The sequence below is a fragment of the Lampetra planeri genome, unplaced genomic scaffold (assembly GCF_965212315.1).
Source record: "Lampetra planeri unplaced genomic scaffold, kcLamPlan1.2.h2 scaffold_208, whole genome shotgun sequence".
NCBI classification, from domain to species: Eukaryota; Metazoa; Chordata; class Hyperoartia; order Petromyzontiformes; family Petromyzontidae; genus Lampetra; species Lampetra planeri.
In genome coordinates this window covers 59,120-72,500 of record NW_027614839.1, presented here as the reverse complement: position 1 = coordinate 72,500, position 13,381 = coordinate 59,120, and the positions used below count along the sequence as shown (strand labels likewise).

General features: G+C 52.8%; 1 protein-coding gene across 1 annotated transcript in view; it reads left to right on the top strand.

Moving 5' to 3' along the window:
• The window catches only part of LOC144740349 (suppressor of fused homolog), a 60,847-nt gene that overhangs the window by 33,447 nt on the left and 14,019 nt on the right, over positions 1–13,381 (top strand). Inside the window, exons 9-10 of the mRNA XM_078623220.1 lie at positions 10,216–10,390; positions 13,028–13,241. Coding sequence (XP_078479346.1) covers positions 10,216–10,390; positions 13,028–13,241 — 389 coding nt within the window. The remainder of the gene's footprint in view (positions 1–10,215; positions 10,391–13,027; positions 13,242–13,381) is intronic.

Genomic DNA, 13,381 nt, shown 5'->3' with positions numbered 1-13,381 from the left:
GTGGTTGCCAAGTGGTTGCCGAGTGGTTGCCGAGTGGTTGCCGAGTGGTTGCTAAGTGGTTTCTAAGTGGTTGCTAAGTGGTTGCTAAGTGGTTGCTAAGTGGTTTCTAAGTGGTTGCTAAGTGGTTGCTGTGGTTGCGGTGGTTGCGGTGGTTGCTAAGTGGTTGCTGTGTGGTTTCTAAGTGGTTGCTAAGTGGTTGCTGTGGTTGCGGTGGTTGCGGTGGTTGCGGTGGTTGCCGAGTGGTTGCCAAGTGGTTGCTAAGTGGTTGCTAAGTGGTTGCTAAGTGGTTGCCGAGTGGTTGCTGTGTGGTTTCTAAGTGGTTGCTAAGTGGTTGCTGTGGTTGCGGTGGTTGCGGTGGTTGCGGTGGTTGCCGAGTGGTTGCCGAGTGGTTGCCAAGTGGTTGCTGAGTGGTTGCCGAGTGGTTGCCGAGTGGTTGCTAAGTGGTTGCTAAGTGGTTTCTAAGTGGTTGCTAAGTGGTTGCTGTGGTTGCTAAGTGGTTGCTAAGTGGTTGCTGTGGTTGCGGTGGTTGCGGTGGTTGCTAAGTGGTTGCTGTGTGGTTTCTAAGTGGTTGCTGTGGTTGCGGTGGTTGCTAAGTGGTTGCTAAGTGGTTGCGGTGGTTGCTGAGTGGTTGCGGTGGTTGCTGTGGTTGCGGTGGTTGCTGAGTGGTTGCGGTGGTTGCTAAGTGGTTGCTAAGTGGTTGCTGTGGTTGCGGTGGTTGCTAAGTGGTTGCTGTGGTTGCGGTGGTTGCTGTGGTTGCTAAGTGGTTGCTGTGGTTGCTGTGATTGCTGAGTGGTTGTGGTAGTTGCTAAGTGGTTGCGGTGGTTGCTGAGTGGTTGCTGAGTGGTTGTGGTAGTTGCTAAGTGGTTGCTAAGTGGTTGCTGTGGTTGCTAAGTGGTTGCTAAGTGGTTGCTAAGTGGTTGCGGTGGTTGCTGAGTGGTTACTGAGTGGTTGCTAAGTGGTTGCGGTGGTTGCTAAGTGGTTGCTGTGGTTGCTAAGTGGTTGCTAAGTGGTTGCGGTGGTTGCTGAGTGGTTGCTAAGTGGTTGCTAAGTGGTTGCTGAGTGGTTGCTGAGTGGTTGCTAAGTGGTTGCTGTGGTTGCGGTGGTTGCGGTGGTTGCTGAGTGGTTACTGAGTGGTTACTGAGTGGTTGCTAAGTGGTTGCGGTGGTTGCTAAGTGGTTGCTAAGTGGTTGCTGTGGTTGCTGAGTGGTTACTGAGTGGTTGCGGTGGTTGCTGTGGTTGCGGTGGTTGCGGTGGTTGCTAAGTGGTTGCTAAGTGGTTGCTGTGGTTGCTAAGTGGTTGCTAAGTGGTTGCTGTGGTTGCGGTGGTTGCGGTGGTTGCGGTGGTTGCTGAGTGGTTACTGAGTGGTTGCTAAGTGGTTGCGGTGGTTGCTAAGTGGTTGCTAAGTGGTTGCAGTGGTTGCTGAGTGGTTACTGAGTGGTTGCGGTGGTTGCTGTGGTTGCGGTGGTTGCGGTGGTTGCTGTGGTTGCGGTGGTTGCTAAGTGGTTGCTAAGTGGTTGCTGTGGTTGCTAAGTGGTTGCTAAGTGGTTGCTGTGGTTGCGGTGGTTGCGGTGGTTGCGGTGGTTGCCGAGTGGTTGCCGAGTGGTTGCCAAGTGGTTGCTAAGTGGTTGCTAAGTGGTTGCTGAGTGGTTGCCGAGTGGTTGCCGAGTGGTTGCCAAGTGGTTGCTAAGTGGTTTCTAAGTGGTTGCTAAGTGGTTGCTGTGGTTGCTAAGTGGTTGCTAAGTGGTTGCTGTGGTTGCGGTGGTTGCGGTGGTTGCTAAGTGGTTGCTGTGTGGTTTCTAAGTGGTTGCTGTGGTTGCTGTGGTTGCGGTGGTTGCTAAGTGGTTGCTAAGTGGTTGCGGTGGTTGCTGAGTGGTTGCGGTGGTTGCTGTGGTTGCGGTGGTTGCTGAGTGGTTGCTAAGTGGTTGCGGTGGTTGCTAAGTGGTTGCTAAGTGGTTGCTGTGGTTGCGGTGGTTGCTAAGTGGTTGCTGTGGTTGCGGTGGTTGCTGTGGTTGCTAAGTGGTTGCTAAGTGGTTGCTGTGGTTGCTGTGATTGCTGAGTGGTTGTGGTAGTTGCTAAGTGGTTGCGGTGGTTGCTGAGTGGTTGCTAAGTGGTTGCGGTGGTTGCTAAGTGGTTGCTGAGTGGTTGTGGTAGTTGCTAAGTGGTTGCTAAGTGGTTGCTGTGGTTGCTAAGTGGTTGCTAAGTGGTTGCGGTGGTTGCTGAGTGGTTACTGAGTGGTTGCTAAGTGGTTGCGGTGGTTGCTAAGTGGTTGCTGTGGTTGCTAAGTGGTTGCTAAGTGGTTGCGGTGGTTGCTGAGTGGTTGCTAAGTGGTTGCTAAGTGGTTGCTGAGTGGTTGCTGAGTGGTTGCTAAGTGGTTGCTGTGGTTGCGGTGGTTGCGGTGGTTGCTGAGTGGTTACTGAGTGGTTGCTAAGTGGTTGCGGTGGTTGCTAAGTGGTTGCTAAGTGGTTGCTAAGTGGTTGCTGTGGTTGCGGTGGTTGCGGTGGTTGCTAAGTGGTTGCGGTGGTTGCTAAGTGGTTGCTAAGTGGTTGCTAAGTGGTTGCTGTGGTTGCGGTGGTTGCGGTGGTTGCGGTGGTTGCCGAGTGGTTGCCGAGTGGTTGCCGAGTGGTTGCTAAGTGGTTGCTAAGTGGTTGCTGAGTGGTTGCTAAGTGGTTGCTAAGTGGTTGCTAAGTGGTTTCTAAGTGGTTGCTAAGTGGTTGCTGTGGTTGCTAAGTGGTTGCTAAGTGGTTGCTGTGGTTGCGGTGGTTGCGGTGGTTGCTAAGTGGTTGCTGTGTGGTTTCTAAGTGGTTGCTGTGGTTGCTGTGGTTGCGGTGGTTGCTAAGTGGTTGCTAAGTGGTTGCGGTGGTTGCTGAGTGGTTGCGGTGGTTGCTGTGGTTGCGGTGGTTGCTGAGTGGTTGCTAAGTGGTTGCGGTGGTTGCTAAGTGGTTGCTAAGTGGTTGCTGTGGTTGCGGTGGTTGCTAAGTGGTTGCTGTGGTTGCGGTGGTTGCTGTGGTTGCTAAGTGGTTGCGGTGGTTGCTGAGTGGTTGTGGTAGTTGCTAAGTGGTTGCTAAGTGGTTGCGGTGGTTGCTGTGGTTGCTGAGTGGTTGTGGTAGTTGCTAAGTGGTTGCGGTGGTTGCTGAGTGGTTGCTAAGTGGTTGCGGTGGTTGCTAAGTGGTTGCTGAGTGGTTGTGGTAGTTGCTAAGTGGTTGCTAAGTGGTTGCGGTGGTTGCTAAGTGGTTGCGGTGGTTGCTGAGTGGTTACTGAGTGGTTGCTAAGTGGTTGCGGTGGTTGCTAAGTGGTTGCTGTGGTTGCGGTGGTTGCGGTGGTTGCGGTGGTTGCTGAGTGGTTACTGAGTGGTTGCTAAGTGGTTGCGGTGGTTGCTAAGTGGTTGCTAAGTGGTTGCAGTGGTTGCTGAGTGGTTACTGAGTGGTTGCGGTGGTTGCTGTGGTTGCGGTGGTTGCGGTGGTTGCTGTGGTTGCGGTGGTTGCTAAGTGGTTGCTGTGGTTGCTAAGTGGTTGCTAAGTGGTTGCTGTGGTTGCGGTGGTTGCGGTGGTTGCGGTGGTTGCCGAGTGGTTGCCGAGTGGTTGCCAAGTGGTTGCTAAGTGGTTGCTAAGTGGTTGCTGAGTGGTTGCCGAGTGGTTGCCGAGTGGTTGCTAAGTGGTTGCTAAGTGGTTTCTAAGTGGTTGCTAAGTGGTTGCTGTGGTTGCTAAGTGGTTGCTAAGTGGTTGCTGTGGTTGCGGTGGTTGCGGTGGTTGCTAAGTGGTTGCTGTGTGGTTTCTAAGTGGTTGCTGTGGTTGCTGTGGTTGCGGTGGTTGCTAAGTGGTTGCTAAGTGGTTGCGGTGGTTGCTGAGTGGTTGCGGTGGTTGCTGTGGTTGCGGTGGTTGCTGAGTGGTTGCTAAGTGGTTGCGGTGGTTGCTAAGTGGTTGCTAAGTGGTTGCTGTGGTTGCGGTGGTTGCTAAGTGGTTGCTGTGGTTGCGGTGGTTGCTGTGGTTGCTAAGTGGTTGCTAAGTGGTTGCTGTGGTTGCTGTGATTGCTGAGTGGTTGTGGTAGTTGCTAAGTGGTTGCGGTGGTTGCTGAGTGGTTGCTAAGTGGTTGCGGTGGTTGCTAAGTGGTTGCTGAGTGGTTGTGGTAGTTGCTAAGTGGTTGCTAAGTGGTTGCTGTGGTTGCTAAGTGGTTGCTAAGTGGTTGCGGTGGTTGCTGAGTGGTTACTGAGTGGTTGCTAAGTGGTTGCGGTGGTTGCTAAGTGGTTGCTGTGGTTGCTAAGTGGTTGCTAAGTGGTTGCGGTGGTTGCTGAGTGGTTGCTAAGTGGTTGCTAAGTGGTTGCTGAGTGGTTGCTGAGTGGTTGCTAAGTGGTTGCTGTGGTTGCGGTGGTTGCGGTGGTTGCTGAGTGGTTACTGAGTGGTTGCTAAGTGGTTGCGGTGGTTGCTAAGTGGTTGCTAAGTGGTTGCTAAGTGGTTGCTGTGGTTGAAGTGGTTGCTGTGGTTGCGGTGGTTGCGGTGGTTGCTAAGTGGTTGCGGTGGTTGCTAAGTGGTTGCTAAGTGGTTGCTAAGTGGTTGCTGTGGTTGCGGTGGTTGCGGTGGTTGCGGTGGTTGCCGAGTGGTTGCCGAGTGGTTGCCGAGTGGTTGCTAAGTGGTTGCTAAGTGGTTGCTGAGTGGTTGCTAAGTGGTTGCTAAGTGGTTGCTAAGTGGTTTCTAAGTGGTTGCTAAGTGGTTGCTGTGGTTGCTAAGTGGTTGCTAAGTGGTTGCTGTGGTTGCGGTGGTTGCGGTGGTTGCTAAGTGGTTGCTGTGTGGTTTCTAAGTGGTTGCTGTGGTTGCTGTGGTTGCGGTGGTTGCTAAGTGGTTGCTAAGTGGTTGCGGTGGTTGCTGAGTGGTTGCGGTGGTTGCTGTGGTTGCGGTGGTTGCTGAGTGGTTGCTAAGTGGTTGCGGTGGTTGCTAAGTGGTTGCTAAGTGGTTGCTGTGGTTGCGGTGGTTGCTAAGTGGTTGCTGTGGTTGCGGTGGTTGCTGTGGTTGCTAAGTGGTTGCGGTGGTTGCTGAGTGGTTGTGGTAGTTGCTAAGTGGTTGCTAAGTGGTTGCGGTGGTTGCTGTGGTTGCTGAGTGGTTGTGGTAGTTGCTAAGTGGTTGCGGTGGTTGCTGAGTGGTTGCTAAGTGGTTGCGGTGGTTGCTAAGTGGTTGCTGAGTGGTTGTGGTAGTTGCTAAGTGGTTGCTAAGTGGTTGCGGTGGTTGCTAAGTGGTTGCGGTGGTTGCTGAGTGGTTACTGAGTGGTTGCTAAGTGGTTGCGGTGGTTGCTGAGTGGTTGCTAAGTGGTTGCTGAGTGGTTGCTAAGTGGTTGCTGAGTGGTTGCTAAGTGGTTGCTGAGTGGTTGCGGTGGTTGCTGAGTGGTTGCTAAGTGGTTGCTAAGTGGTTGCTGTGGTTGCGGTGGTTGCGGTGGTTGCTGAGTGGTTACTGAGTGGTTGCTAAGTGGTTGCGGTGGTTGCTAAGTGGTTGCTAAGTGGTTGCTAAGTGGTTGCTAAGTGGTTGCTGTGGTTGCGGTGGTTGCTGAGTGGTTGTGGTAGTTGCTAAGTGGTTGCTAAGTGGTTGCTAAGTGGTTGCTGTGGTTGCGGTGGTTGCGGTGGTTGCTGAGTGGTTGCTAAGTGGTTGCTAAGTGGTTGCTAAGTGGTTGCTAAGTGGTTGCTGTGGTTGCGGTGGTTGCGGTGGTTGCTGAGTGGTTGTGGTAGTTGCTAAGTGGTTGCTAAGTGGTTGCTGTGGTTGCGGTGGTTGCTGAGTGGTTGCTAAGTGGTTGCGGTGGTTGCTGAGTGGTTGCTGTGGTTGCGGTGGTTGCTAAGTGGTTGCTGTGGTTGCGGTGGTTGCTGAGTGGTTGCTAAGTGGTTGCGGTGGTTGCTGAGTGGTTGCTAAGTGGTTGCTAAGTGGTTGCTGTGGTTGCGGTGGTTGCGGTGGTTGCGGTGGTTGCTGTGGTTGCGGTGGTTGCTAAGTGGTTGCTAAGTGGTTGCTGTGGTTGCGGTGGTTACTGAGTGGTTGCTAAGTGGTTGCGGTGGTTGCTGAGTGGTTGCTAAGTGGTTGCTAAGTGGTTGCTGTGGTTGCGGTGGTTGCGGTGGTTGCTGTGGTTGCTAAGTGGTTGCTAAGTGGTTGCTAAGTGGTTGCTAAGTGGTTGCTGTGGTTGCGGTGGTTGCGGTGGTTGCTGAGTGGTTGTGGTAGTTGCTAAGTGGTTGCTAAGTGGTTGCTGTGGTTGCGGTGGTTGCTGAGTGGTTGCTAAGTGGTTGCGGTGGTTGCTGAGTGGTTGCTAAGTGGTTGCTAAGTGGTTGCTGTGGTTGCGGTGGTTGCGGTGGTTGCTGTGGTTGCGGTGGTTGCTAAGTGGTTGCTAAGTGGTTGCTGTGGTTGCGGTGGTTACTGAGTGGTTGCTAAGTGGTTGCGGTGGTTGCTGAGTGGTTGCTAAGTGGTTGCTAAGTGGTTGCTGTGGTTGCGGTGGTTGCGGTGGTTGCTGTGGTTGCGGTGGTTGCTGTGGTTGCTAAGTGGTTGCTGTGGTTGCTAAGTGGTTGCGGTGGTTGCTGAGTGGTTGCTAAGTGGTTGCTGTGGTTGCTGTGATTGCTGAGTGGTTGCTAAGTGGTTGCGGTGGTTGCTAAGTGGTTGCTGAGTGGTTGTGGTAGTTGCTAAGTGGTTGCTAAGTGGTTGCTAAGTGGTTGCGGTGGTTGCTGAGTGGTTGCTGTGGTTGCGGTGGTTGCTGAGTGGTTGCTAAGTGGTTGCTAAGTGGTTGCGGTGGTTGTGGTGGTTGCTGAGTGGTTGCTGAGTGGTTGTGGTAGTTGCTAAGTGGTTGCGGTGGTTGCTGAGTGGTTGCTGAGTGGTTGTGGTAGTTGCTAAGTGGTTGCTGAGTGGTTGCTAAGTGGTTGCTGAGTGGTTGCTGAGTGGTTGCGGTGGTTGCTAAGTGGTTGCTGAGTGGTTGCTGAGTGGTTGTGGTAGTTGCTAAGTGGTTGCTGAGTGGTTGCTGAGTGGTTGCTAAGTGGTTGCGGTGGTTGCTAAGTGGTTGCTGAGTGGTTGCTGAGTGGTTGCTGAGTGGTTGCTGAGTGGTTGCTAAGTGGTTGCTGAGTAGTTGCTAAGTGGTTGCTGAGTGGTTGCTGAGTGGTTGCTGAGTGGTTGCGGTGGTTGCTAAGTGGTTGCTGAGTGGTTGCTGAGTGGTTGCTAAGTGGTTGCGGTGGTTGCTAAGTGGTTGCTGAGTGGTTGCTGAGTGGTTGTGGTAGTTGCTAAGTGGTTGCTGAGTGGTTGCTGAGTGGTTGCGGTGGTTGCTAAGTGGTTGCTGAGTGGTTGCTGAGTGGTTGTGGTAGTTGCTAAGTGGTTGCGGTGGTTGCTGAGTGGTTGCTGAGTGGTTGTGGTAGTTGCTAAGTGGTTGCTGAGTGGTTGCGGTAGTTGCTAAGTGGTTGCTGAGTGGTTGCTGAGTGGTTGCGGTGGTTGCTAAGTGGTTGCTGTGGTTGCGGTGGTTGCGGTGGTTGCTAAGTGGTTGCTGTGTGGTTTCTAAGTGGTTGCTGTGGTTGCTGTGGTTGCGGTGGTTGCTAAGTGGTTGCTAAGTGGTTGCGGTGGTTGCTGAGTGGTTGCGGTGGTTGCTGTGGTTGCGGTGGTTGCTGAGTGGTTGCTAAGTGGTTGCGGTGGTTGCTAAGTGGTTGCTAAGTGGTTGCTGTGGTTGCGGTGGTTGCTAAGTGGTTGCTGTGGTTGCGGTGGTTGCTGTGGTTGCTAAGTGGTTGCGGTGGTTGCTGAGTGGTTGTGGTAGTTGCTAAGTGGTTGCTAAGTGGTTGCGGTGGTTGCTGTGGTTGCTGAGTGGTTGTGGTAGTTGCTAAGTGGTTGCGGTGGTTGCTGAGTGGTTGCTAAGTGGTTGCGGTGGTTGCTAAGTGGTTGCTGAGTGGTTGTGGTAGTTGCTAAGTGGTTGCTAAGTGGTTGCGGTGGTTGCTAAGTGGTTGCGGTGGTTGCTGAGTGGTTACTGAGTGGTTGCTAAGTGGTTGCGGTGGTTGCTGAGTGGTTGCTAAGTGGTTGCTGAGTGGTTGCTAAGTGGTTGCTGAGTGGTTGCTAAGTGGTTGCTGAGTGGTTGCGGTGGTTGCTGAGTGGTTGCTAAGTGGTTGCTAAGTGGTTGCTGTGGTTGCGGTGGTTGCGGTGGTTGCTGAGTGGTTACTGAGTGGTTGCTAAGTGGTTGCGGTGGTTGCTAAGTGGTTGCTAAGTGGTTGCTAAGTGGTTGCTAAGTGGTTGCTGTGGTTGCGGTGGTTGCTGAGTGGTTGTGGTAGTTGCTAAGTGGTTGCTAAGTGGTTGCTAAGTGGTTGCTGTGGTTGCGGTGGTTGCGGTGGTTGCTGAGTGGTTGCTAAGTGGTTGCTAAGTGGTTGCTAAGTGGTTGCTAAGTGGTTGCTGTGGTTGCGGTGGTTGCGGTGGTTGCTGAGTGGTTGTGGTAGTTGCTAAGTGGTTGCTAAGTGGTTGCTGTGGTTGCGGTGGTTGCTGAGTGGTTGCTAAGTGGTTGCGGTGGTTGCTGAGTGGTTGCTGTGGTTGCGGTGGTTGCTAAGTGGTTGCTGTGGTTGCGGTGGTTGCTGAGTGGTTGCTAAGTGGTTGCGGTGGTTGCTGAGTGGTTGCTAAGTGGTTGCTAAGTGGTTGCTGTGGTTGCGGTGGTTGCGGTGGTTGCGGTGGTTGCTGTGGTTGCGGTGGTTGCTAAGTGGTTGCTAAGTGGTTGCTGTGGTTGCGGTGGTTACTGAGTGGTTGCTAAGTGGTTGCGGTGGTTGCTGAGTGGTTGCTAAGTGGTTGCTAAGTGGTTGCTGTGGTTGCGGTGGTTGCGGTGGTTGCTGTGGTTGCTAAGTGGTTGCTAAGTGGTTGCTAAGTGGTTGCTAAGTGGTTGCTGTGGTTGCGGTGGTTGCGGTGGTTGCTGAGTGGTTGTGGTAGTTGCTAAGTGGTTGCTAAGTGGTTGCTGTGGTTGCGGTGGTTGCTGAGTGGTTGCTAAGTGGTTGCGGTGGTTGCTGAGTGGTTGCTAAGTGGTTGCTAAGTGGTTGCTGTGGTTGCGGTGGTTGCGGTGGTTGCTGTGGTTGCGGTGGTTGCTAAGTGGTTGCTAAGTGGTTGCTGTGGTTGCGGTGGTTACTGAGTGGTTGCTAAGTGGTTGCGGTGGTTGCTGAGTGGTTGCTAAGTGGTTGCTAAGTGGTTGCTGTGGTTGCGGTGGTTGCGGTGGTTGCTGTGGTTGCGGTGGTTGCTGTGGTTGCTAAGTGGTTGCTGTGGTTGCTAAGTGGTTGCGGTGGTTGCTGAGTGGTTGCTAAGTGGTTGCTGTGGTTGCTGTGATTGCTGAGTGGTTGCTAAGTGGTTGCGGTGGTTGCTAAGTGGTTGCTGAGTGGTTGTGGTAGTTGCTAAGTGGTTGCTAAGTGGTTGCTAAGTGGTTGCGGTGGTTGCTGAGTGGTTGCTGTGGTTGCGGTGGTTGCTGAGTGGTTGCTAAGTGGTTGCTAAGTGGTTGCGGTGGTTGTGGTGGTTGCTGAGTGGTTGCTGAGTGGTTGTGGTAGTTGCTAAGTGGTTGCGGTGGTTGCTGAGTGGTTGCTGAGTGGTTGTGGTAGTTGCTAAGTGGTTGCTGAGTGGTTGCTAAGTGGTTGCTGAGTGGTTGCTGAGTGGTTGCGGTGGTTGCTAAGTGGTTGCTGAGTGGTTGCTGAGTGGTTGTGGTAGTTGCTAAGTGGTTGCTGAGTGGTTGCTGAGTGGTTGCTAAGTGGTTGCGGTGGTTGCTAAGTGGTTGCTGAGTGGTTGCTGAGTGGTTGCTGAGTGGTTGCTGAGTGGTTGCTAAGTGGTTGCTGAGTAGTTGCTAAGTGGTTGCTGAGTGGTTGCTGAGTGGTTGCTGAGTGGTTGCGGTGGTTGCTAAGTGGTTGCTGAGTGGTTGCTGAGTGGTTGCTAAGTGGTTGCGGTGGTTGCTAAGTGGTTGCTGAGTGGTTGCTGAGTGGTTGTGGTAGTTGCTAAGTGGTTGCTGAGTGGTTGCTGAGTGGTTGCGGTGGTTGCTAAGTGGTTGCTGAGTGGTTGCTGAGTGGTTGTGGTAGTTGCTAAGTGGTTGCGGTGGTTGCTGAGTGGTTGCTGAGTGGTTGTGGTAGTTGCTAAGTGGTTGCTGAGTGGTTGCGGTAGTTGCTAAGTGGTTGCTGAGTGGTTGCTGAGTGGTTGCGGTGGTTGCTAAGTGGTTGCTGAGTGGTTGCTGAGTGGTTGCGGTGGTTGCTAAGTGGTTGCTAAGTGGTTGCGGTGGTTGCAGACTCGGCTGGGATCCGCGCTGCGCTCAGGAAGGGACTTGGAGCCACGGGGCTCAGGGGAGTCGGGGCGGAGATCCCTGCAACAACAACCGTCGCCTACCACCACCACCACCACCACCACCACAACCACCACCAGCTACAACCACACAGCAACACCACCAACCACGATCGGACAGGGTAACCACCACCACAACCACCATCATCACCATCATCACAACCACCATCATCACAACCACCATCATCACAACCATCACAACCACAACCACCACCACAACCATCACAACCACCACAACCAGCACCACCACCAGCTACAACCACACAGCAACACCACCAACCACGATCGGACAGGGTAACCATCACCACAACCATCACAACCACCATCACAACCACCACCACCACAACCACCATCATCACAACTACCACCATCACAACCACCACCATCACAACCACCATCATCACAACTACCACCATCACAACCACCACCATCACAACCACCATCATCACAACTACCACCATCACAACCACCACCACCACAACCACCATCATCACAACTACCACCATCACAACCACCACCATCACAACCACCATCATCACAACTACCACCATCACAACCACCATCATCACAACCATCATCATCACAACCATCATCATCACAACTACCACCATCACAACCACCACCACCACAACCACCATCATCACAACTACCACCATCACAACCACCACCACCACAACCACCATCATCACAACTACCACCATCACAACCACCATCATCACAACCATCATCATCACAACCATCACAACCACAACCACCACCACAACCATCATCATCACAATCATCACAACCACAACCACCACCACAACCATCACAACCACCACCACCATCACAACCACCACCACCATCACAACCACCATCATCACGACCATCATCATCACAACCATCACAACCACAACCACCACTACCACAACCACCACCACAACCACCACCAGCTACAACCACACAGCAACACCACCAACCACGATCGGACAGGGTAACCATCACCACAACCATCACAACCACAACCACCATCACAACCACCACCACCACAACCACCATCATCACAACTACCACCATCACAACCACCACCATCACAACCACCATCATCACAACCATCATCATCACAACCATCACAACCACAACCACCACCACAACCATCACAACCACCACCACCATCACAACCACCACCACCATCACAACCACCATCATCACGACCATCATCATCACAACCATCATCATCACAACCATCACAACCACAACCACCACTACCACAACCACCACCAGCTACAACCACACAGCAACACCACCAACCACGATCGGACAAGGTAACCACCACCACCACAACCATTACAACCACAATCACCGCAACCACCATCACAACTACCACCATCACAACCACCATCATCACAACCACCATCATCACAACTACCACCATCACAACCACCACCATCACAACCACCACCACCACAACCATTACAACCACAACCACCGCAAGCACCATCACAACTACCATCATCACAACTACCACCATCACAACCACCATCATCACAACTACCACCACCACAACCACCATCATCACAACTACCACCATCACAACTACCACCATCACAACTACCATCATCACAACTACCATCATCACAACTACCACCACCACAACCACCATCATCACAACTACCACCATCACAACTACCACCACCACAACCACCATCATCACAACCACCACCATCACAACTACCACCATCACAACCACCATCATCACAACCACCATCATCACAACTACCACCATCACAACTACCATCATCACAACTACCACCATCACAACTACCACCATCACAACCACCATCATCACAACCACCACCATCACAACTACCACCATCACAACTACCACCATCACAACTACCACCATCACAACCACCATCATCACAACCACCATCATCACAACTACCACCATCACAACTACCACCATCACAACTACCACCATCACAACTACCACCATCACAACCACCATCATCACAACTACCACCATCACAACCACCATCATCACAACCACCACCACCACAACCACCATCATCACAACTACCACCACCACAACCACCATCATCACAACCACCATCATCACAACCACCATCATCACAACCACCATCATCACAACCACCACCATCACAACCACCATCATCACAACCACCATCATCACAACCACCATCATCACAACCACCATCATCACAACCACCATCATCACAACTACCACCACCACAACCACCATCATCACAACTACCACCACCACAACCACCATCATCACAACCATCACCACCACAACCACCATCATCACAACCACCACCACAACCACCATCATCACAACCACCACCACCACAACCACCATCATCACAACCACCACCACAATCACCACAACCTTCACAACCACAATGACGACGATGATGATGATGATGACGATGATGATGACGATGATGATGACGACGACAATGACGATGATGATGACGATGATGACGACGACGATGATGATGATGATGACGACGATGACGATGACGTTGATGACGATGATGATGATGATGACGATGATGACGACGATGACGATGACGTTGATGACGATGACGATGATGATGACGATGACGATGATGATGACAATGACGATGACGATGATGATGATGATGATGACGACGATGACGATGACGTTGATGATGATGATGATGACAATGACGATGACGATGATGATGACGACGACAACGATGATGATGATGACGTTGACGATGTTGATGTTGCAGCGTGAAGATGGAGCCTCGTGACGATGACGACGACGGCGACGATGCGGACGACGACGATGATGAGGGGGAGGAGGAGGGTGAGGGGGGAGTGGGGGGCGCCCCTCCCCCCACGGGGCCCGTGCCCCCCGAGCTGCTGACAGCGCGTCGTGTCCACCAGCTCCACCTCCTCCTCAACCTGGAGTCAGCCTCCCTGCTGCCCCTCGCACTCAGGCAAGTGGGTGGGTGGGTGGGTGAGTGGGTGGGTGGGTGAGTGGGTGGGTGGGTGAGTGGGTGGGTGGGTGAGTGGGTGGGTGAGTGGGTGGGTGAGTGGGTGGATGAGTGGGTGGGTGAGTGGGTGGATGAGTGGGTGGGTGA